Source organism: Bos taurus, chromosome 8 (genome assembly GCF_002263795.3).
Source record: "Bos taurus isolate L1 Dominette 01449 registration number 42190680 breed Hereford chromosome 8, ARS-UCD2.0, whole genome shotgun sequence".
In the NCBI taxonomy this organism is placed as follows: domain Eukaryota; kingdom Metazoa; phylum Chordata; class Mammalia; order Artiodactyla; family Bovidae; genus Bos; species Bos taurus.
Genome location: NC_037335.1, coordinates 53431306 through 53457786, shown reverse-complemented (window position 1 = coordinate 53457786; position 26481 = coordinate 53431306). Strand labels below are relative to the sequence as shown.

Here is a 26481-nt window from a genome sequence, read left to right as displayed (position 1 = left end):
AGATATTTTTTGATCCACTTCCTAGAGTAATGAGAATAAAAACAAACAAATGGGACCTAATTAAACTGAAAAGCTTTTTGCATAGCAAAGGAAACCATAAACAAAATGAAAAGACAATCCACAGAACGGCAGAAAATATTTGTAAATGAAGTGACTGACAAGGGATTAATCTCCAAAATACACAAACAGCTCATGCAGTTCAACAACAAAAAAATGAACAACCCAATCAAAAAATGGGCAGAAGACCTAAGTAGATATTTCTCAAAGGAAGACATACAGATGGCCAGAAAGCACATGAAAAGATGCTCAACATCACTAATTACTAGAGAAATGTAAATCAAAGCTACAATGAGGTACTACCTCATACCAGTCAGCATGGCCATCATGATATATGCTGGAGAGGGTGTGGAGAAAAGGGAAGTCTCCTACACTTTTGGCGGGGTAAACTGATAACAATCATTATGGAGAATGTTATGGAGGTTCCTTAAAAAACTAAAAACAGGACTACCATATGACCCAGCAATCATACTCCTAGACATATACCCATAGAAAACCATACTTTGAAAAGACACATGCAGCCCAATGTTCACTGCAGCACTATTTACAGTAGCCGGGACATAGAAGCAAACTAAATGTCCATCAAAAGATGAATGAATAAGGATGCAGTACATATAAACAATGGAACTACCATAGGATCGACCAATGTAATTCCTGGGCATATATCCAGGGAAAACCGTAACTGAAAAGATACATGCACCCCAATGTTCACAGCAGCATAGTTTACAACAGCCAAGACATCTAAGCAACCTTGTCCGTCACAAGGGAACGGGTAAAGAAGACGTGGTACTTATAGACAATGGAATATTACTAAGCCAAAAAAAGAATGAAACAATGCAATTTGCAGGAACATAAATGGACCTAAAGATTATAATACTAAGTGAAGTCAGACAGAGAAAGACAAATGTCCTAAGGTATCACTTAAATGTCGAATCTAAAAAAAAAAAAGTACAAACAAACTTCTTTATCAAACAGAAATAGACTCCCAGTCTTCAAAAACAAACTTCTGGCTACCAAAGGGTAAATGTGGAGAGTAGGGATAAATTAGGAGTTTGGGAATAACATATGCATACACTATTATATATATAACAGATAATCAACAAAGACCAACTATATAGCACAGGGAACACTACTCTGTATTCTATAATGATCTACACTGGAAAAGAATCAAAAATAGAATGGACATATGTATAACTGAATTCTTTAGCTGTATACCTGAAACTAACATAGCATTGTAAATCAACTATACTCCAAAATAAAAGCTAAAAAACATTGCATTACTATGTTGTATACATGAAACCCATATGTAAATCGTCTATTTTAATACAAAATAAAAATTAATAAACAATAAAATACCTAAAGAAAGAACATACCCCCAAAGGATGGAGAAGTCGCTCTCAAGGATATCTAGAAATGAAACAAACAAAAAGCAAAACAACCTGAGGTGGGAGTTGGGCACCATGCTCTAAAGGTCAGGAACCGCTTCTGATCATCCAATTAACATGTGAAAAGGGCTCAAGAGAATCAGTTACCAGGGCATTTAAACAATGAGGAATTTTGTTTTTAAGCACTTTCTAGCACTCGGTTATTATTTTTATCTCTGGCTGACAAAGCACATAAGAAAATGCCTTTGAGTCACTTTAAGTATGAGTAACAAGTCATAAAAAGGCTGAACACTTCATATTAGAAGCAAATTACTTATTTCTGTCAATATTAATTCTGCAAGTAGGAAATTCTCTCTCCTAGCCCTCCTTTCAAAATATAATCATTACTTACCTTGGAAATGAGCCGTTGGAAGTTTTCTGAGGCTGGGAGGCACAGTCTTGGTGCTTACGAATCAGGTAGGTATTACCACTCAAGCTCTTAGTCAGCAGGGATCATGCTGGGCTGGAAAGCTGTCAGTTTTGACTGCAAAACCAGGACCCTGGGCGATCTGTTAGTTATCCAGGTTTATTTAGGACCCAAAGAGGGCAGAGTTTAGATAGGTGAGAGAGGACTTAATGGTCATTTTTCTAGTTCTATCCAGTAACTAAAAAACAGAGGCAGACTGAAGATCAGAAATTTTTATTTTACTCAATTTATTTGAAAGAGGTACACGGAGTTAAACCGGGCAGTCATGTGACCAAGCAATTCAATTCTACCAATAGCAAGAAATCATTATTTAGAAAAAAGTCATTGGTGAGCATGGTGAACCAATTTTCAGGAGGAAAAAGACTAAGTTCAATTTCAAGAACTTCACTGTGATTTTTGTGTTTATAAATTAATTATCTCATCAGAACACACAAAATCAAGGCAGGGACTGTATAACAGGCAACTGGGTCAGACATAAGTACAAGGAAATATTGCACTGAATCAGAAATAGACATTTAAAATACTATCATCATCATCAAGAACCATATTTTCACTAAAGAATAAGCATTCCGAAGAAGCAAAGACTATTTGGTCAATACAAACATTAGTAAGGAAATATTTTTAAAGTGCACATTCCCTGAAAAATTCAATTTTATATGTAAAATACATATTCACATACAGAGGACCATTTTAAAAAGTCTTAACAATCTGATCTTGCAACAAGTCCCAGGTACAATTTCTAACAGTCTGTGAGTGCAGGTATAAAACTGACAATGAGAACATTTCAATGTAGTCTGCATTTTTACTTGAATGTTCTTCAGCTTGCGAGTTGGAAACTTCTGGGTAGCCAGTGGAATGCTAGCGCTATGACTGCATAAGAAGAAATGCTGGATTTTTTAACATGATGTCTTTTACATTCACTTCTGACGACGGGACGTTTTATTATAGCACTCTCACAGGGTTTCCTGTTACAAGGACTTCAGGAGAAGGAGCCCATTATTAAAGGTATCAAAGCAACAGTAAATGAATGTGAATGGTGCTCAGTGACAGGGGTTTTCAGGTTGACAGACATCACAGCAGGTGCTAAACTATAATACAAATGACTTTGTGTAAAGTGATAAAAACTTTAAAAATATATGAGTATCAACCTATAAAACCCGAAGTTTCATATCTTACATGGCTCACTGGATAACCAAAATTATCAATTTTTTGGAAAACGCCATAATGCTTTTAAAAAAGAACTAATTTGTAATTCTAAAATGAAACATTTTTTTAAAAAAAAATGACATGGGACAATTTATTTTACAAAAGAGGAAATAAGGTAAAAAACAGTTTCAGTTAAAGAAATGTGACAGTTTGCAAAAGAGTAGGATCCAGTGTCTTCTCAGTCCTTGCACTGGCCTTTTAAGATAGCCCTGGAACAAATACTACTTTATACCAACTGGGGTAGAGAGACAGAAAGCAGGAGAAAAGGTCTGCACTGATAGCTGTTTGGGGCAATGATCAAAGATAAAGATTATAAGAATCCTAAAAATTTTAACCAATCAGTGTTAGCTTGATTAGGTATAGCACTATCAGTAAGGTATAATTTCAAAAGCATATTTCAAAGGATTGGGCAGGAGGGCGGATGGTTCTCATTTAGGGTATGCAAAAGAGCGATCAGTGATACTGGGTAGCACCAAAGAAAACCAGATTCAACAAATTTTGCATTGAATCTTGCAAAAAGAATCAAATTATCTGTATTTTCTACTTGAATCCTACGTAAATTAGGAAATTCGATTATTGTCAGCTAAAAAGTGTTGGCATTTGTCTGGAACTCTGCAGAGAATAAGTATTTTGGCCCTAAAAGATTGTGACCTATGAATCAGCTCCCCATTTGCCTTTGTCCATTTGGTGACTCAGATGGCAGGTAGATGGAGCAAAGTCAATATCCTTAAAAGGAGAACTTCTGTGCCCAATCCTAGTAAAATGCTTAGTGGGAGAGAGGAGGAAATACACTAAATTAAAGGATATTCTGTGATCTTTTTTGGGAGCTGTTTGTGGATCTCAATTTTCTATGCTTTGTCTAGACCACTGGTGGGACATATTACACAGGCATCTGATATATACCAGAAAAGGAAAACATTTCCAAAATAAGAGCTATCCTATCTTCTCCCTCAATAGAAAAAGACAGTGCTCACAGCCTAAAGACTCCCTGAGTTGTGGGTCTGTTGCGCCTTACCCAAGGTAAAGTAAGGCTTGGCACAATCCAGATTGTTTCAACAATCACTGAATGCTACATGCCTCCTACAGCAGTGGCTTTCAGGTTCCTCCTCCCCAAACTGCAATTCACAATAACAAATTACATTTTGTGACCCAGTATACACAGTATATAGATTATTTAACTAATTATTTAACTAAAACAATATTTAACCTTGTTACCTGCAAAGCTCTTTTCTTTTCTATTCCATTAAGAAAATATGCTGGTCTTGAACTGATTGCATGGCTCACTAATGGGTTAAGACCTACAGTTTGAAAAACACCATCCTTGAGGATTTTAGCTGACCTTGAGAGAATGTAAAAGCAATGGCCCTGGAATCCAAACAGCTTTCTCTGCCTTATGGTGGCTGGGGCATAAATATGTCCATTTCCAAAGAGCTACTTCTACCTTCAGTGTATTTAGCAAACACTTTCAGTTCCTACAGGCAAACTAGCCCAGTACCTTGTGGCAATCTTTTTAATACTGGGGCCTGAAAAGTACTAACAAAAGCTGGTCATTGATGACTGAATAAATAAGGTTCATAAAATTCAGCACTAAGTAGCATCTTTACTTTTTACCAGACAGTAACAGGATACTACTTCATAGGATATTTCTAAGAGATGAGTTAGGTACGTGTATACTCACTGGGACGGTATTATTACTACTACTGTTGGAAAAAATGATGGAGATAATTATGATAGAATTGACAAATAAGTTTCAGAAAATCTTCTTGGAGGCCACAGGATAGTTTTGGGATTGATTAGGATTATGGAGGAGAGAAAGACAGCGAAGTACTGCCACAGATAATCATGATTATTTAGGGACCAGAAAATAATGCAGTTGTACTGAAGTGAGCCTGGGAAAAATTCCAAGGTCTTGCTAACACCAGAGAAGGAGCAGTCAATATACATACTGTAGTTGGGAAGCCACTGCAGAAGCACACATGCTCTTTGGTTCACGGAGTATTTTGTAAATGTGAAGCAATTACAAGCTTCTTTTTGTATCAGAAATCAAAGTTGCTATGTTTAGTGATTATAGTTTTCTGGAGGTGAGTTGGCTAGGGACAGACACTCTGCCTTCAGCTTCATACATAGTCACAGATCAGGATACATGAAAGGTATAGGGAAACAGCTAACATATAATAGAAAGAGACGAAGGACAGAATACTCAGGCCCCTTTCCACAGCAACTACGAAACAACGAAGACAAGTTTAAAGTTCTCAAGCTGAGAACCACTAAACATAGTTAAATATAATTCAAGGTAGGTTACTTTTTAAATATCATAGATTATAAACTCTGTAATATTCAAGAAAAAGACTATAGAATCAAACATATAACTGTAAATTGTAAAATGTTATGCTAAAAAGACTGACTCATTATCTAGTGATTTACTTATGTTCTTTGTTTTAGTTGAAAAAAAGCTTCTAAGACAACTGATGAAACTATTGCTTTTGAAATTGTGGGTCTTTCTATTCCAGAGACAGGAATGGATTGGAGGTGTTGATGGACAGATGACTGATGGCAGAGAAAGAATAAGATATTTCTAGGTTGTCATTGGCATGGGAACAGGAAAAACAGGCACACTGGCTTTGCATATGTACTACTGACAAGACCCACTCTGGCTGGCCTCCAAAGGATACCAGAAGGATTTCTCTCCGTACACTATTAAGACTTTTCCCCTTTACCATGGGATACCCAAAGAGTGATGGGTCTTTATTCTGAGAATAAAACCGTGAAACTGGAGTAGGTAATGAGGCACTTGACTAATGACACTGACTAGAACTCCAGCAAAGGAACATTTCAGATGAGGACAATCTGATAAAAGATTTCTGACCACCTCTATTCCTAGGTTTAATTCTAATGTATGCAAAATTGGCAGAGCTCAGCAAAAGACAAAAAGTATGTTACTTTGAAAAAAAGGCCATCAAGGGAACATGCACTATCATGAGATTCGAAACTTCTCATCCTGTGATTATGTTCAGCAAAGAAAAAAAAAATCCTGAAGGAACTATTATTAATAAACAATGTGTTTTTATAATCAAAGGAAAATCAGTAGTATTTAGTAGCAAGACTTGGTCAGGAAGAAATACAATTACAGTCTGGCATGCTGTTTATTTTAGCTTTTACAACAAACCAAGGGTTCAAGGAATATGAGAATTTCACAACCATTAACTTCTTATACAGTCTCCAATTCTAAAAACAGCTTATAGTAATTTGGTGGCATGTACAACATGCATCAAATACTCTATTATTCAATAAATAAGATACTGCATTGTTCTCTTCATGGTTTACAATCATGTATTTATCCTCTTTCACTTGAAAACTCTCATTAATATAAAGGTATAAGGATCTTGGGTAAGAACCAAGGGAAAAAACCCCCATGACATTTTTACTGATTTGCTGCCCATGGTTTTTGTTTGGATGAGCTATACACTTAGAAAGAGTGATTCTCACTTGAATAAGACAAAGCAAACCAGAAATTCTCAATTTATTGCCAACAGAATAGATTACTAGGTTAGATTTTAGGGTACACATATTTATCCTACATTTGTACAGAGAGGGGCTATCTGTTCTGAAGCATAACTTGTATTAAGACAGCAAAATTTTGTTTCATCCTACCAGTGAATAGGAAGCTGGTATTGTTAAGGCCTCAGGAATTTTCCTTTAAGGTCAGCAATCTATTAAATCTATTAAAAATATAACCTTGGGAAACCAAGTAGATCTCAAGATGCTGGCTTGAGGAAGTATTTCTAAGGCTTTGAAGTTTTGAGAGGGACTTTCCCTGTTCAGGGATGACACTCATTTCTTCAAGCCTTTCTTAAGATGAGGCTTGAAGAGGTATTTGTCAATTTGTATCATATAAAATAAAAAAGACTATTTTTCATAGTCATGCTATGTACTTCAAATAGTAATTTAAATCTACCCTTTATTTAAAAAAATAAGGAAAATCATACTAAAATATTTATCTGTAAAATGAACTTCATGTTTCTAAAGAAACTACCACCAAAGTTATCTTGATAGCACTAAGGCAATGTCTGATTTTATCATCTACTTATCATTCATTCAGGGAGTTTGATGTAAGCATGATAGAACTTTAAAATGTGAACTAGGAATATTCAATTTAGCTCCATTACATTCGGGCTAAATATGTGCAATTTCTCCACCATTACAGAGAATCACCTGGAGCAAATACTTAAGATTCATAAAAGAAATACTTCTTTTATAAAGTAATCAGAATTTAACCGGATGCATGATTCAAGTTAGAAAACCAAACAGATCCCCAAAGAGTTGAAATAGTTGAATCATGTAGCTGTTTTACTTGATTCTGAATTTTTTAAAAAAGTACTTTAAATTACTTCTGTACTACACTTCCCAAACAGGTTTTGGAAGGTACAAGGTAGAAACTGTAATGATTTATTGCTGTACATCTTCAGGCAGTGGTCTCTGTCAGAGGTTCGGGGAAGGTTCTCTTGCTTCTTCTAGCTTTCTGAGGATCCACTGTAGTGGGGAAATGAAGCAACATTTACTTAACTTCAGTGAACTTGCAATGACAAAATGTAATGAATGAAAACCTAGAAGTTATCTTCCAGTTTAGTCAGGAGTATACTGAAATAGCCAAGAACTAAATTCACTATGTAGGAGAGATCATTCATTCACTTAAATAGTCCAGGTGACTCAGGAACAATGGTACTGGGTTTAACAGTAGTAACAATACCATTCTAAGGTCTTTGGACTTAGATGTTCATCTTCAGAATAAGAAAAGTAAAATGATCCATCCCGAGAGAGAAGGGTAATTTGACAGCTGGATTGAGTAACTCCGGCATAGTGTAAAAATCATCCATGCAGAATTCCTTCCAACCTATGCCAATTCTGTATCACAAACCTTCATCATTCTATATATTGGGATCTGACTGAGTAGAAATAATACATATAATTCTACAGTAAATAGTAGCATAGCAACATTCTTGAGCATATTAATAGGTGCTTTCATGATGTATTTTCTATTTTCAAAGGATCTGAAATTTCAAAATGCAAATGAAATGGGAAACTTTCTGCTGATAAAGTCTATTATCATTTGGCCTATATGACAAATAAAAGCCATGGAGTCAGTGATAACTGGGGTTATCCCATTATGAAAACCTTAAGCAGATATATTTGTGCTTTTTTATTTAAGAAGAACCTAGTGGGAACAACTCTAAGATAAGTAGAGAAAGAGAACTAGGCTCAGTAGCTTTTTCTGGATGTTTCTGGCTGAGCTGGGAGATTAAAAAGAACTTTCTGAGATAAAATAATATGGTGAGAGATTAAATGGAAAACTTATTACAGAGAAACTGAAGGTAATGTCCCCTTCAGCAACATGAAGAAGATGGCCTGCAAGTCATATTATCATCATGCTTTACACTGTCTCCCTGTTCCAGGCAACATGCATACTGAGACTCTAGTCACTTTATCAGTCTTTCTTTGTAACTTGTCCCCTTTTCAGTTTTGTATTGTTAGTATGTCAATGTTACCTTATATCACAATGTCTACACAGAAAATGGCATTGCTGCTGCTGCTGCTAAGTCGCGTCAGTCATGCCCGACTCTGTGCGACCCTATAGACGGAAGCCCACCAGGCTCCTCTGTCCCTGGGATTCTCCAGGCCAGAACACTGGAGTGGGTTGCCATTTCCTTCTCCAAAGCATGAAAGTGAAAAGTGAAAGTGAAGTCACTTAGTTGTGTCCAACTCTTAGCGGCCCCATGGACTGTAGCCTACCAGGCTCCTCCGTCCATGGGATTTCCCAGGCAAGAGTACTGGAGTGGGGTGCCATTGCCTTCTCCAAGAAAATGGCACAGCACTTGCTAAATGATACAAGGCACACATGTATGGGTGAAAGAGGTTCCTGCTTTGACCTCCAGGTGTGAGAAGTGAACTGGTAAATAGTCATAACCAGCCAGGACCAACGCAGAGAGGCCTAGGGCCCAGGGATTCAGCAAAGAAGTCCTGTGTTCTTATTTGTAAGTTTCACAACACAGTGAGTACAATTCAGTGTCAGGAACAGCATCTAAGTTGTGACCAATGAGGTAGATAGTCAATTCGTCTTCCTTTTCTTGACAGTGCATATACTTTTAATTGCCATAATCCCTAAAGTATGTGTCCCAACCTTTCCTTCCCTGGTGGCTCAGATGTTAAAGTGTCTGTCTACAATGCGGGAGACCTGGGTTTGATCCCTGGGTTGGGAAGATTCCCTGGAGAAGGAAATGGCAACCCACTCCAGTACTCTTGCCTAGAAAATCCCATGGACGGAGGAGCCTGGTGCAGAGAAAACTGAGGTTAACTGTCTTCCCCAAGGTCCTACAGTCAAGAAGGAACAGAACCAGTATTTAAAAATCAGATTTTCTGACTACAGGCATGGCTCTTCTTCCTTGTGCCAGGCTACAGTAATTAAAGAAAAAAAAATCATTACATCTACACAGTAGAGAAATAAACAGTGTGGCACTATACTTTCCCTGCTGGAGCTGGTAGATGAGCATTAGAGTGAATTAATTTCTTTTGTTTGTTGGCTTTTTTTTTTTTTTTGGCAAAGTATTACAGTTAAGATTTAAAATGAGAGCAATTTGATTTCAAAAACAAGTAGGTGTGTGAATTCAATCTAATGAAAAAATAATTTGGGGGAAATATTACATAGTTACATATATTAAAATCATCAAAACACAACATGAAATTGAAAAACTAACACAACTTATCTGCCTTAAAGACATCAATACAACTTACACGGCTTTGAATGAGCAGCTGCTACGTGTTTAAGTAAAAGATTGACTATATTTACCCTCGCATCCTCCGGGGTTCTGAAGTTAACTATTTTTCCAAACTCTTTGGCATGGAATACAGACTTCACCCGTTCCTATAAACAGAGTAAGTTCTTCATTAAAATGGAAATCTAGTTGCAGAAATACAAATAAAGAAATGCCATTTAAAAAAAAAAAAGACAAGAATGAGAAATCAAGAAGAATCAAATACAAACAAAAAAAAGACTAAATTCTAACCCATCCATTACCACTAAACCTAAAACAAAAAATTTTAGGTGAGATTTCAATTGCTTTGTGAAGCCATAAAAGGTTGGTGCAGAGGATAGGAAGGAGATACATCTAGAAGCAGTGCCACTATTTTCCCTCTCTCAGATAGTTGTTGATTTCTGGCCATGGACTCATGATAATCAGCTGAAAAATAATGTACACATGTGTGTGAGTACATATACACATGGTGTATAAGTATGTGCATGTGTGTTTGTGTTTCTGTAACTTCTGACATTTTAAACCAATGCATTTCTTTTTATTTAAAGAATGCAATAAAAATGTAGCTTCAGAATCAAAGAAATCACAGTGGGTGCTATGTGACTGTCCTCCAATTTTTTTTTCACTCTTTTAGTATTCTGTTCAGTACTTGTGGGAGAAGAACTGTTGGATGGTGGTGGATGTTACGTATTAGAGGGACAAATAGAAAGAATGGGATTATTAAGAAGAGAGAGGGGTGGTGATTACTTCTATTAACCATGGGTAGGGACATAGAAGAAGCAGTATATTACTAGTCTAACAATTTCTATAAATAATTAAACAGGCATATACAGACTTCAGAAGAAATCAGATTCTTCTATTTTTTTTAAAAAAAGGAATATTGCTGATATTAGTAGAAGAGGAAGAAATCAAGGAGATAAGAAGTTTATCCTTGTAGATTACAAAAATGCCGAAAAATGCAATATGGGCTAAAGCAGAGCCTAATAGCCACTCAGGTGAGTCGCTCAGTCATGTCCAACTCTTTGCAACCCCACGGACTTCAGCATGCCAGGCCTCCCTGTCCATCACCAACTCTGGAGTTTACTCAAACTCATGTCCATTGAGTCGGTAATGCCTCCCAACCATCTCATCCTGTTGCATCTCCTTCTCCTTCTGCCTTCAATCTTTCCCAGCATCAGGGTCTTTTCAAATGAGTCAGTTCTTCAAATCAGGTGGCCAAAGTATTGGAGTTTCAGCTTCAACATCAGTCCTTCCAATGAACACCCAGGACTGATTTCCTTTAGGATGGACAGGATGGATCTCCTTGCAGTCCAAGGGACTCTCAAGAGTCTTCTCCAACACCACAGTGCAAAAGCATCAATTCTTCGGCGCTCAGCTTTCTTTATAGTCTAACTCTCACATCCATACATGACCACTGGAAAAACCACAGCTTTGACTAGACGGATCTTTGTTGGCAAAGTAATGTCTCTGCTTTTTAATAAGCTGTCTGGGTTGGTCACAACTTTTCTTCCAATGAGCAAATGTCTTTTAATTTCATGCTGCAATAACCATCTGCAGTGATTTTGGAGCCCAAAAAGTAAATTCTGTCACTGTTTCCACTGTTTCCCCATCTATTTGCCATAAAGTGATGGGACCAGATACCATGGTCTTAGTTTTCTGAATGCTGAGTTTTAACCAACTTTTTCACTCTTTCACTTTCATCAACTCTCTTTAGCTCTTCTTCGCTTTCTGCCATAAGGGTGGTCATCTGCATACCTGAAGTTATTGCTATTTCTCCCAGCAATCTTGATTCCAGCTTGTGCTTCATCCAGTCTAGCATTTCTCATGATATATTCTGCATATAAGTTAAATAAGCAGGGTGACAATATACAGCCTTAATTACTCCTTTCTCGATTAGGAACCAGTCTTTATACCATGTCCAGTCCTACCTGTTGCTTCTTGACCTGTCTGTAGATTTCTCAGGAAGCAGGTCAGGTGGTCTAGTATTCCCATCTCTTTCAGAATTTTCCACAGTTTGTTGTGATCCACACAGTCAAAGGCTTTGGCATAGTCAATAAAGCAGAAGTAGATGTTTTTCTGGAACTCTCGTTTTGATAATCCAACAGATTTTGGAAATTTGATCTCTGGTTCCTCTGCCTTTTCTCAAACCAGCTTGAACATTTGGAAGTTCATGGTTCATGTACTGTTGAAGCCTAGCTTGGAGAATGTTGAGTATTACTTTGCTAGTGTGTGAGATGAATGCAATTATGCGGTAGTTGGCACATTCTTTGGTATTGCCTTTGGGATTGGAATGAAAACTGACCTTTTCCAGTCCTGTGGCCACTGCTGAGTTTTCCAAACTGCTGGCATATCGAGTGCAGCACTTTCATAGCATCATCTTTCAGAATTTGAAATAGCTCAATTGGAATGCCATCACCTCCACTAGCTTTCATCATAGTGCTGCTTTCTAAGGCCCACTTGACTTCACACTCCAGGATGTCTGGCTCTAGGTGAGTAGTCACAACATCGTGATTATCTGGGTTATGAAGATCTTTTTTGTATAGTTCTTCTGTGTATTCTTGCCACCTCTTCTTAGTATCTTCTGCTTCTGTTAGGTCCATACCATTTCTGTCCTTTATTGTGCCCATCTTTGCATGAAATGTTCCCTTGGTATCTCTAATTTTCTTATCTCTAGTCTTTCCCATTCTACTGTTTTCCTCTATTTCTTTGCACTGATCACTGAGGAAGGCTTTCTTATCTCTTCTTGCTATTCTTTGGAACTCTGCATTCAAATGGGAATATCTTTCCTTTTTTCCTTTGCCTTTAGCTTCTCTTCTTTTAGTAGCTGTATGTAAGACCTCCTCAGACAACCATTTTGCCTTTTTGCATTTCTTTTTCTTGGGGATGGTCTTGATCACTGCCTCCTGTACAATGTCATAAACCTCTGTCCATAGTTCTTCAGGCACTCTGTCCATCAGGTCTAACCCCTTGAATCTGTTTGTCACTTCCACTGTATAAGGGATTTGATTTAGGTCATACCTGAATGGCTTAGCAATTTTGCCTACTTTCTTCAATTTAAGTCTGAATTTGGCAGTAAGGAGTTCATGATCTGAGCCACAGTCAACTCCCGGTCTTGTTTTTGCTGACTATACAGAGCTTCTCCATCTTTGGCTGCAAAGAATATAATCAATCTGATTTCATTACTGACTATCTGGTGATGTCCATGTGTACAGTCTTCTCTTGTGTTGTTGGAAGAGGGTGTTTGCTATGACCAGTGTGTTTTCTTGGCAATACTCTTTTAGCTTTTGCCCTGCTTCATTCTGTACTCCAAGGCCAAATTTGCCCATTACTGCAGGTATTTCTTGACTTCCTACTTTTGCATTCCAGTCCCCTATAATGAAAAGGACATCTTTTTTTGGATGTTAGCTCTAGATGATCTTGTAGGTCTTCATAGAACTGTTCAGCTTTTTCAGCATTACTGGTTGGGGAAAAGACTTGGATTACTGTGATACTGATTGGTTTGTCTTGGAAACAAAGAGAGATCATTCTGTCATTTTTGAGATTGCATCCAAGTACTGCATTTCAAACTCTTCTGTTGACTCTGAGGACTATTCCATTTCTTCTAAGGGATTCTTGCCCACAGTAGTAGATATAATGGTCATCTGAGTTAAATTCACCCATTCCAGTGCATTTCATTTCTCTGATTGCTAAAATGTCGATGTTCACTCTTGCCATCTCATGTTTGACCACTTCCAATTTGCTTTGATTCATGGACCTAACATTCCAGGTTCCTATGCAATATTGCTCTTTACAGCATCAGACTTTACTTCCATCGCCAGTCACATCCAAACTGGGTGTTGTTTTTGCTTTAGCTCCATCTCTTCATTCTTTCTGGAATTAGTTCGCCACTGATCTCCAGTATCATATTGGGCACCTACTGACCTGGGGCTACTCATTATTTCATAAGTGGCCACAGGGTCTTTCATTTTCTGAGTGAATCAGAGAAATTCTCAGTGGGTAAATTGGACTAAGATGCTCAAAAACTAACATGCAGTCTACTTAAGAGCTGCCCCATGTCTTTGAAATTAATGGTAAGATTGAACTAAAGGTCTTCACTAGTTAAGCATCGGAGAAGGCAATGGCACCCCACTCCAGTACTCCTGCCTAGAAAATCACATGGACAGAGGAGCCTGGTAGGCTGCAGCCCATGGGGTCGCTAAGAGTCGGACACGACTGAGTGACTTCACTTTCACTTTCATGCATTGGAGAAGCAAATGGCAACCCACTCCAGTGTTCTTGCTTTGAGAACCCCAGGGACGGGTGGGCTTCCATCTCTGGGGTCCCACAGAGTCGGACACGACTGAAGTGACTTAGCAGCAGCAACAGTTAAGCATAGGACCTAGGCACAGTTCTGTTCTGTAGGCTAGCCTAGAAGAAATCTTGTTTCTGACTGTGTCCAATGCCCCTTCTTCCAGTAACAATTCCTTGAATCACCTCTGGGTAACTACTTCTCACCTTCTCTTACTGCCAAAACTTCATATAGAGCTGACCCTTCCTTCTTGGCAGCACCATACTGATCCCATGACCATCCCCTGGCCAACTTACAATGGATATTGAGATTCCTTATGATTTACCAAATGACTAGCAATTTTCTGTATTTTATATCAACATCTAAGTACCAGGTACTGCACTAGCTGCTAAAGATCAGAGAAATTGTCTCTGCATTCAAGAAGATTACAATTGAATTAGGAAGATAATATCTATAAAAAGATAAAAGAATTATTGATAACAGGCTGTTAGAGTGAAAACTGAGCATTTCAGGGAAAAACATTCTGTAGGCAACTGCCAGGGATTCTAAGGTATACAAATATCTCACTTCAGTGCCTTAGATAGCAACGAGGAAGGTACAGTTCTGTTACTGAGTATGAAATGAGGACCCACAAATGTTGTCAATGTGACAGAACAAAAGTGCATTTCTTCTTGGCCTAAGTTTCTTTTCTTTAAGCCTGAGTAAGACAGCAGTGCAAAGAAAAACCATATGAAGATGAAGCAACATCTATAAAAGAGGTAGAAAACATTACAGAGGTCAAGACTATTTAAATGTGTTGTTTTCAGCACCAAGTGTTAAAAAAATTCTATTCAACATACCTTTGCTTCGATGCGTAGTCTTCTCTCATGAACAATGAATGGCTCTTTGGTAAACTCATCAAAACTATACTGCCACTCACAAGTAAGCTGTCCAAATGTTCCTTTTGTTACAAACAACACACCACTCAAAAAGAGAAAAAAGAATCCACTTTAAAAACTGAAGGATTTACATCCAATAATATAATAAAGCAGTACACACCTTTTTTGCAAGGGCATGTAGAACATTCACTAAGAGACACCACATTCGAGGTCATAAAAGACTATAATGAATTTAAGGGAACTGAAATAAAACAAAATATGTTCTCAGTATGTTTAATCAAATTAAACCAGAAAACAAGTAACAGAAAAGGATACTTCCAAATGTTCACTTAACATTAGAAGAATACTTCTAAAAAAAAAAATACATGGGTCAAAGAATCTCAAAGGCAATTGGAAAATAACTGAACTAAATGAGAATGAAAACATGAAATCTGTAGCAATGTTTAGTAGGAAATGTACAGCATGACATACTTATATTAGAAAAACTAAAGTACTTATAAAGTGAAATATATTCGAAATTTTTTAAGAAACAGGAAAAAGTTAAGAGAAACAGTTACCAAGCAATATTTTGGAGAACTTCCATGGAATTAGTGCTTTAGAAAAAAATGCTGTTGTTGGTAAGGCTCCATAAAATATATTTACCAAACTTTATCAGAAAGAGATTTTTAAAAGTAATTCTTGTTCTCCCCCAATTATTTTGAGGAAAGAAATCAAGAGATACAAATAATTCTGTTTATAATAATTCTATTTAATTCTTCCTTCAAAGGCCTTTCTTCCTCAAGTCATCTTCCTGGCTGAAACATCAACTGTAAGTACAATCAGAGGTTTCTTTAAGTGGCATATACTTTAAGTTAAGGGACTGAATTAAAGAAACAGCTGATACATGGCTAGAATGGAAAAAAAAAGACAGCTAATCAAGATTTATTTCTTTCATCTCCATCTTCTGTCTCTGATCCCTTCTTTCACCAATCGGATTATAGAGACTGTTGGACTAGACCCACTGGTCCTCCAGAATATCTACAACCATGTGAAAAACCAAAGCTAAGCTAATTTTATTGCAGATACTTAGTATCTCCTCTCCTGATTCAAAGCTCCTTTATCTTCAAGTGCAAAACTTGGAAAGTACACCCTAAGTATAAATATCATTTTTCAATCAACTAACTCATTACAGTTACTGTCAAGGTTTATATGACCACACTTAAAGAGGTCCACTATGTTGAGAAGAAAGTTATTTCTAAAATGTTGCAAGATGTGGAAATAATAAACTTAGCAAATGATTCTTGTTTAACTCTGATGAGTCACCCTTCCCTTAGTCAATGGGGAGAAGGGTTAATAAAACATGACTGAATGCTGCTGTGAACAAAAACGACTGAAGCACTGGTCTTTAAATATAAAAGTTCAGAAACAACTTAGGTGTACATTATAGTACATATTTCTAAATGAATACTAGGCAGTCATTTACAAATTAAGAAAGATCTCTTAATCATGGAATACTCTTTAAGACATAGGCCTTAAGTAAAGAATTAAGGTACAGAATGGTGTTTAATAATGGATTCCCATTTACATTAAAATATGTATGTGTATGCCTATACAAAAAACTAAGATAAGGGCATACGGTCCCATCACTTCATGGCAAATAGAAGGGGAAATAGTGGAAGCAGTGGCAGATTTTATTTCTGGGGGCTCCAGAATCACTGCAGATGGTGACTGCAGAAATTAAAAGATGCTTCCTCCTTGGAATGAAAGCTATGACAAACCTAGATAGCATATTAAAAAGCAGAGACATCACTGTGCCAACAAAAGTCAATATAGTCAAAGCTATGGTCATGGATGGATTTGAGTGTTGGACCATAAAAAAGGCTGAGTGCCGAAAACTTGATGCTTTCAGATTGTGGTGCTGGAGAAGACTTTTGAGAGTCACTTGGATAGCAAGGAAATCAAACCAGTGAATCCTAATGGAAATCAACCCTAAACATTCACTAGAAGGATTGATGCTGAAACTAAAGCTCCAAACTTTTGGCTGATGCAAAGAGCTGACTCACTGGAAAAGATTCTGATGCTGGGAAAGATGGAGGGCAAAAGGAAAAGATGGTGGCAGGGGATGAGATGGTTAGATAGCATCACCAACTCAATGGACATGAATTTGGCCAAACTCCAGGAGATAGTGAAGGACAGAGGAGCCTGGAGTGCTGCAGTCCATGGGGTCACAAGGAATCAAACATGGCTTAGCAACTGAACAACAGCCACAACATGCCTATTCAGGCAGACATACGCTTTTAGAGGCAGACTTTTGCTTGCACAGGCATAGAGTATTTCAAGGACACAAAACAAACAAAAGCAAGTTGCCTCTAGGAAAAGAGGGACTAGTAGCTGAGATGGAAAGAATACTGCCTCTCGCATCTACACCTTCTAAATACTGTGAGTTTTCTACTTTATGTTACTCTTTAAACAAGAAAATTAAGATAGTGTTATAAATTTGGGGCTCAGAAATTATTAGGATTAAAAACATTAAAAATGACTGCTAAGTTCAATAATCAACTTGAACCAACAAGATGCTTATATAAATTCACCCTTTTGGCAGTGAACAAACCTGCATCAATCAGTCGGCCACTCCTTTCTATTTAGTTGTATTTCTCCTCCTCAGCTACATTTTTACTCCCTACCATCCAGAAATCCATCTTAAAACTGCACTTGCTTATTCTTTCCCCAGGTTTCATAATATCAACAATAACTCCTGTGAACACTTGCTGTTCCGAGGCTATGCCACTGTATATTTTTATGTTTCCCTCTACTACCTACAGGCCAAAGTGAGGATCTGGCAGTAAAAACTAATCTGTCTCCAATGGTACACCTATCTATGTGATTGAGTTTCTCTATATATTCTAATGGTCAGATACCACCCGAAGATTACTGACTTCTGGGGTAACCTGAAATTGTACACTTTTTCAGAGAGGTGAAAGGAATGGTATTGCCCACCCTTTAGAGTACAGTTTTATGGGGAATTTCTGTATTCACTTAATTGGTTGAAACAAATAAAAGTACTTAAAGTCATGCTTGTGCATGGTTATGCATTTATTTGTATGCATGTACAGTTTTAGGCACAAGGCTTGCAGAGCAAGAGAATCACAGTTACTATGAAGTGAGCTGTTAGTTGCGTCTGACTCTCTGAGACTCTATGGACTGTAGCTCACCAGGCTCTTCTGTCCATGAGATTCTCCAGGCAAGAGTAATGGAGTGGGTTGCCATTCCCTTCTCCAGGTGATTTTCCTGATCCAGGGATCCAAACCAGGTCTCCCGCATTACAGGCAGATTTTTTAACTGTCTGAGCCACCAGGGAAGCCCCATAGTTACTATGAATCAGTGTTAAATATGTGGAATAAGATGTGAATAACAACTGCTTCGCTTCATGAGTGATTGTCAGTTAACCTGTTATCAAATTATACTAGAGAAAGGAGGTTACCTTCTGGTAATCATTAACATGTCTGTCTTATTGATCATGACATGGGTAAAATATTTGTATTTTGCAAATCTTCCGTTTTCCATGACCTAAAAAAGAAAGGTGAGAGAATGAGAAAGTTGATAATATCCTCTTCTAATGCAAATAATGCTTTACTGATCCTCTAAAAACCCTTCTCAAGGGGGCAAATTCATTAACACATTTACACAGTAAACATATTGTTAGAAAGTTGAATATTCACAAAATCATTGCTGCTCCTTCTTAAAAAGCACCTTTTTGTACTACTTTATTCAAGATTACTCAACAGCCGCTATACTGGCATTTAATGCTAGTTTTAGAAGATACTGTTATTTTACAAAGTTTAAGTGAAAAGACCCTGATGCTGGGAGGGACTGGGGGCAGGAGGAGAAGGGGACGATAGAGGATGAGATGGTTGGATGGCATCACCGACTCAATGGACATGAGTCTGAGTGAACTCCAGGAGTTGGTGATGGACAGGGAGGCCTGGCGTGCTGCGGTTCATGGGGTCACAAAGAGCTGGACACGACTGAGCGACTGAACTGAAGTGAAACCTACTGAAGTTAGTATTAAACAATCACATTCATTCTGTCTTGGAAAACAGATTAGTATTTGATCATATCTGTACAAAACCACATATAAACACTAATACATATTTAAACATATGCATCATATAAACTACTATTAGCTCCCACTTTGCCTCTTGCCTATGATTCTCATATCTGCCTTACAAACATGCTTTTCTTTGCCAATCTCACAGTTCATTCAAAATTAGGAAGCAAATTATTTCTGGAAAGACAGGAAACCCCAGAACCAGCCCACAGACTAGACTTTCTCTTTTAAGACTGCTGAAACATTGTCTGTACATGATGTGATTAACAGTTCTTTGTCTCACAAAATATAAAGTTAACTACATAAACAAGATAGACTTAATATTCTCAATATAATGTGCTCTGAAAATGGAATTACTCTGGCTATTTAAAATGTATATCAGGCTAGACTATTATTTATTAAAGGCAAGCAATGTAACTGTGACTAAGATTCCTTAAGAATTTAGACAAAAATGTTAGATCTCTTGAAGAAATTCCAAAAGAGAATATAAAGATTCTAGAAAACTGTATTCCATGAGGCTATATCAAAAAACTCAAAGTATATAATTTAGAAGAAAGCTAACAAGTGAGGTTAGCTAACAAGAAAGCTAACAACCTTCACAGTAAGGTTGCTTTAGAAGGCTGATACAATAGACTTTTTTATTAAAGAAGTTAAAAAAAAAAGCAGAATAAAACATACAAATTAACTGCACGGAAGCATTTTCTAACTTCAAAAATCATAATATTGAGGAAAAGAGTAACTTTACTATTTACTGTAGTGAGTAGGGCCATTTAAACTTCAATTCCTTGAGTTACAAATGAAAAAGGGACATAACCACAGATTCAGAAAAATTAATAACATATAAATTATGCAAATAAATTTGCAAAACTAGTGGTAAAGTGGGTCATATTTTAAGAAATTATTTAAAAAAAGAAGCATCAAATACTAGAGAGGAAGAGTAGAAATTACTTGCAGATAACCGTATCTGGAAAATCCAAATACAAAATCCAGTTAACTTTACTTTAAAACACAGTAATCAATTTGAAAAATGGAAGGAAAACAAACCTGCTTACAAAGGTAATAAAAAGATAAATGTTTATATATTACATTTAATAAATAACATGCAGAATTTGTATGATAAAAGCTGTAACACTCTATTGAGAAGAATAATAGAAAATTTGAAAATGGAAATCCATCTCTTATTCTTGGATATAAAAATTCATTATAATAAAGATTTTATTCTTCCATCCTATTTTTATACATGAACTCTTAATGTGATTCCAAGATGGTATTTGTTAATTTGTTTTGAGGAGGGGAAAAAGTGATTTGACAAAATTATAAGATTTATATGAAAATAAGTGATAATATAAACTATGAAAGGAGAATAAGAACTACCCTAGCTGACATTAATACAATTTATAAAGTTGCAGGCGTGAAACAGTCTGGTGCTAGTGGAAGTTATATACAGACATATCAATAGAAAGCATACTGATTCCAGAAACTGACCAAAATACAACAGGATTTTATAAAATCCTATATATCCAAACACAGGTATTTATAAAATCAAGACATTTCAAATTATTGGGCAAAAACATGCATTTCCAAATAAATGATGTTTCAAGCAACTTGCTGGCTAAAGCTAGATCTCTGTTTCTCTCTTTCCACCAAATTAATTCCAAATGTATCACTAATTTAACTACACAAAATGAAATTACAAAAGTACTAGAATAAAATAACACTTTTATGATTTTACAGTAAAAGTCTAAATGTAAAACACAAAGTCCATAAGAACTGTTAAGTATGTGGAAATTAAAGACCAGTGAATAGCAAAACAGTAAGCAAATAGAAATAAAATTAAAATCAAAGGATAAATTAGGAAAATATCTGTTAATACAGTGACAAAAAACTAATATCATAACACATAGAATTCTAGTAATATGAATAAACCAATGGAAGAAAAAGGAGTCAGTCTATAGGAAAATGTATAAGGATATGACCAGGTAGTTCAACAAAACACAAAATCTGACAATAAACATGAGAAAATGTTTAACCTAACTCAAAATCAAGAAAATTCAAGTCAAATAAATGTATCCTTTGGGTCGGAAATCGCACTGCTATGATTTATCTTATGCAAAGCCATGCCAAGAAATATATATAGGAATCTTCATGGTAATGTGTTAAATGCAAAAAACCTAAATGTTCAAAAACAGAAGACTGTTTAAATAAATTACAGTAGGCATACAACAGGACACTATACAATCATGAAAAAGAAACAATCCTGCTTACAAGGGTAATAAAAGGTAGATGAGTGTGTACTGATACTGAAAACTGGGCAAGATATACTATCTGAAAAGAAATTAAGTTACTGAGAATGAATGAGGGGAGTAGCAACACATACATTTGCATAAAAACAAATAATTTCTGTAAGGGTTGGTGGTAACACACCAAATCTGTTCACAGCATTTTCCTCTGGGCTTAGGAAGGATAATGATGGGGATGGAGGTACAAGTGAAGCTTTTATTTATAATTTTACATCCTTCATTTCAGTTTTATGGTATTGGAAGAAAAATAAGCTTGCAAGTATTTATTTTCTTTTGTTCGGAATACAAATGTTTATTTCCTCAAGAATAGCACTACTAAAAGAAGCCAAGAGTCTATAAACCCCATTAATAGATTACAATCTTCAAATAATTTAAAATCTAATGGTTCAGTTCTAAGTAACTTTTATTTCAATATTAGGTTTGGGTATTTCAACTTAATTTCTTTTCATCACCTTTCACTTTTCAGTTCCAATCTGATCTGTACATTTAAGTAATCAACCACCTTCAACAGTCACAATAAAATCTGATAAAAAGAAAGCTAATAAAAAGTAATTCATGCAATGCTTTTTGGAGTTCATCAAAAATCTCAAATGCAAAACTTGAAACATGAGTGCTCAAACAAACTGCTTAGAAACATATAATGAATTTGAATGTATTTGAATAAACATCAAAGATAACTCAACACGCAGCAAAATTTTACTGATCAGTCTCCATTAAAACATGTAACTATTGAAGAACAACAGGATTAATAAGCAGAAGTGACAACTTTGGAACTAAATCCCATAGACAGGAGAGAATGTGATAGCTAATCATCTTTCATCATGCTGTAAAGAACCTACAAATGTCATGCCTTTGGTCACAACTTCCTGATAAAATTATTTGACTCTATAAACTCACTACATATGAACATTTATACTTTTCTAAGCATAATTTGTATTATTTTAAAAATCTGGAATTTCAGACCTGAAGGAATATTACTGTTCATCCAAACTAATCTCTTCCTCTTATACATGAAGAAACCAAGGGTCATTTAAGTGTCCTTCCTATCTAATCCTCATGACAACCCTGTGTTATTAGGTTAAGATTACAGTTAACTGACATGCTTGGGGTCACTTGGTCAGTACTTCAGACATGTAAGTTATGGAAGTGGGCTCAGGAAAAGTGGTTTATTTATTTCTAATTTCAATGCTTTTCACTACACCATGTCACATGTTTCCGTGACCTCAAAAATGTCTTCAATATCCCTGGATGCTGGCTGTTGCCTTGGAAAGCTGCTAAAGCAGCTCAGACTGGCTTAATTTTTTTTTTTTTTTGGCTTAATTTTTTTTAGGTTAACAGGGTTCAAACAGTAAAATATTAATACCCTATCTTCTTCTACTCTAAATAGCTGTTAGGTATGAATGTTTTTCCTAAAATAATTTGTGATATCCTTTAAAATAAATGAATAATTAGCAATACCAGGACTAGGAATCACATGTAGTCTTTGCATCAAGACCAAAGTTCGGCAGAAATATCAGTGAGTTCGTCTGAGGTTTCAGGTACAACTGCCAGTACTTTAGACATGTTCGTTTCATCTATGTGCTATAGTGTTAAAAGAAAAGGATTTTTTGCCTTACTCATTAATAGAATATATGAATTATCCATCATCATTTAAGTATTTTCTTAACGAAATAAACAGAAACACTAAGGAAACTGCATTTGTTGTATATAATTGTCAGAACCTACAGGTAACAATTAAAATGTATGGTTATTGGTAAGGGTTCCTTTTACGATAGAAAAGATGTGTATGTAAACCTTAGTTTGCTAGATACAAAAAAAATCCAAACCAAATTGACTATACATTAGAAACACACAAAAAGTAGGAACTGGATAGGCAGTTGTATCAGTTATTCTCTACTAAATCTGTATTTCCTGCCAGATAAGTTCCAGTACTTTAGAAAAAGAACATACCTAACAACTACAGTAATATAGAAAACACAGCTAATACTTTCAAACCATCCAAATGCTATGAAGTAGCAGAGTTCTATAACAAAAACATTTCTGAAAGAAAAAAGCAAAATACGAAAAGGCAGATGATAGGAACAACTCATTAACGTGGAAGGCTTTAAATCCCAAATACAAGGTGATAATATTCAGTATAAATATATTTAAGAAAATTAGGCAAAGATAGGAATACAGTTAAGCAAAAAACAAAACCAAAATCTGATTACTATCTGACTTTTTAAGAAGAGGAGTTTCATAGAGGTATATATTAAGATACATATATTACATATATTAAGGTAGCTCATATTATATATATATAATATATATAGTTCATATATTATATAATATATACATATATTAAGATAGCTCAGTTGGTAAAGAATCCGCCTGCAATGCAGGAGACCCTGGTTGGATTCCTGGGTAGGGAAGATCTGCTGGAGAAGGGACAGGCTACCCATTTCAGTGTTCTTGAGATTTCCTTGTGGCTCAGCTGGTAAAGAATTGACTTGCAATGTGGGAGACCTGGGTTCAATCCCTGGGTTGGGAAGATCCTCTGGAGAAGGGAAAGGCTACCCACTCCAGTATTCTGGCCTAGAGAATTCCATGGACTCTATAGTCCATGGGGTTGCAAAGAGTCAGACACAACTGAGCGACTTTCACTTCATATGAGTGGTAAAAGGAAAATGAAATTTATCTAGATGAAAAAAGATAAAATGCTATTGAGCAAGAAAATCTACTGGATAACCAATAAATGGTTTTACAGATTGGCTAATTTGGTTAGGAGATAATGGGGGGAAAAGTGAAAGGTTTATGAACAGATTGTACTAAAAAAATTAAGTTTACTTTAAAAATGACAAAATTCAGGGAAGTAAACATAAAATTAAAATGCTAAATGCTGCCATTTCTCAATTATTTAAGAAGTAAATAAGTAGATGAACAAATCATCTACTTGTTCAAGATGACTTGTTCATCTACTTACTCATCATCTACTGAGAAAGTCAATAAGTATAATTTCCTTAGAGTAATATGATAAAACTTAGGGATAAAAAAGGATTTATCAATTCACTTCAAGTGTAAGAGATATGAGGGCTACAGCCAGGAAGAACACGGTATTCAACTAAGCTTCATGGGCAAATATAGTAGACATTCATTACCTGAAAGCTCAGTGATTTCATACATACATACATATATATATATATAATAGAATAGATATAAACACAAGTGAAGAGATATTTAGCTTATTGTGTGAGGCAATTTTTTTTAACTAAATCTCATTGACTGTGTCATCAAATCTGAAGAGGATTCAGTTCAGTTCAGTTCAGTCACTCAGTCGTGTCCGACTCTTTGCGACCCCATGACTTGCAGCACGCCAGGCCTCCCTGTCCATCACCAACTCCTGGAGTTCACTCAGACTCACGTCCATCGAGTCAGTGATGCCATCCAGCCATCTCATCCTCTGTCGTCCCCTTCTCCTCCCGCCCCTAATCCCTTCCAGCATTAGAGTCTTTTCCAATGAGTCAGCTCTTCGCATGAGGTGGCCAAAGTACTGGAGTTTCAGCTTTAGCATCATTCCTTCCAAAGAATTCCCAGGGCTGATCTCCTTCAGAATGGACTGGTTGGATCTCCTTGCAGTCCAAGGGACTCTCAAGAGTCTTGTCCAACACCACAGTTCAAAAGCATCAATTCTTCAGCGCTCAGCCTTCTTCACAGTCCAACTCTCACATCCATACATGACCACAGGAAAAACCACAGCCTTGACTTGACAGACCTTTGTTGGCAAAGTAATGTCTCTGCTTTTCAATATGCTATCTAGGTTGGTCATAACTTTTCTTTGAAGGAGTAAGCGTCTTTTAATTTCATGGCTGCAGTCACCATCTGCAGTGATTTTAGAGCCCCCCAAAATAAAGTCTGACACTGTTTCCCCGTCTATTTCCCATGAAGTGATGGAACTGGATGCCATGATCTTCGTTTTCTGAATGTTGAGCTTTAAGCCAACTTTTTCACTCTCCTCTTTCACCTTCATCAAGAGGCTTTTTAGTTCCTCTTCACTTTCTTCCATAAGGGTGGTGTCATCTGCATATCTGAGGTTATTGATATTTCTCCCGGCAATCTTGATTCCAGCTTGTGCTTCTTCCAGTCCAGCATTTCTCATGATGTACTCTGCATATAAGTTAAATAAACAGGGTGACAATATACAGCCTTGACGTACTCCTTTTCCTATTTGGAACCAGTCTGTTGTTCCATGTCCGGTTCTAACTGTTACTTCCTGACCTGCATACAAATTTCTCAAGAGGCTTAGGCTTTGTTTAATCCACTCCCCCCGTATCTTTGTCTCCTCCCATGCAAACAGGGTATTTTGACTGTCAGCTAAAGTATAAACCATGCTAACACCTTACACAGCTGAGCATAACACTTGACTTTTCAAACAGAAGAAAGTATTATCTTAAGAAATGTGAATTGTTACCTACTGGTTCAACTAAAACAGTCTGGAGAAAGGACAGAAATAGCTCATGATTATGTGCACTGAGAACAGAAGACTATTAATCAACAGACCTAATGCAATCTAGAAGTATAGCCAGACAAAGTGGCTTGTGTAAGTGGATAGTTACAAAAGTTTTTCTAATGCATTTCCAGCAGAACCTCTATTGAACAACATTTATTGACTCATGACACTATATAAACATTTACTGACCCATGACACTATATAAACTTGAAAACAGTAACCTTTCAAAATATTAAAATAATCAGATCAGTCCAAATTACTGAGGTTTTATTGTTTCCATACAATTAATGTGTGGAAATTGTCACTACATTCTAACTATTCTATTAACCTTAAAAGAAAAAAAGGGCAAAATTTAGTGATAATTTTGGCCAAGAGGAGACAAATGAGGAAAAATGATGATCAAGAACTAGCATAAAATTATTATTCATCTAGAATAATGAAAATATAACAATGAGTTCCTATTAGAGACTGTACTAATAATCATATACATGACCTAACTTTTAATCCTAGCAATACCATCAA

At 36.3% G+C, this 26481-nt stretch overlaps 1 protein-coding gene across 1 annotated transcript in view; it reads right to left on the bottom strand.

The window, feature by feature from the left end:
• Positions 1–2105: 2105 nt before the first annotated feature.
• The window catches only part of VPS13A (vacuolar protein sorting 13 homolog A), a 276405-nt gene continuing 252029 nt past the window's right edge, over positions 2106–26481 (bottom strand). Inside the window, exons 69-72 of the mRNA XM_024996187.2 lie at positions 18547–18632; positions 15048–15171; positions 9956–10030; positions 2106–7644 (exon numbers count right to left, since the gene is read on the bottom strand). Coding sequence (XP_024851955.1) covers positions 7594–7644; positions 9956–10030; positions 15048–15171; positions 18547–18632 — 336 coding nt within the window. The 3' untranslated portion in view covers positions 2106–7593. The remainder of the gene's footprint in view (positions 7645–9955; positions 10031–15047; positions 15172–18546; positions 18633–26481) is intronic.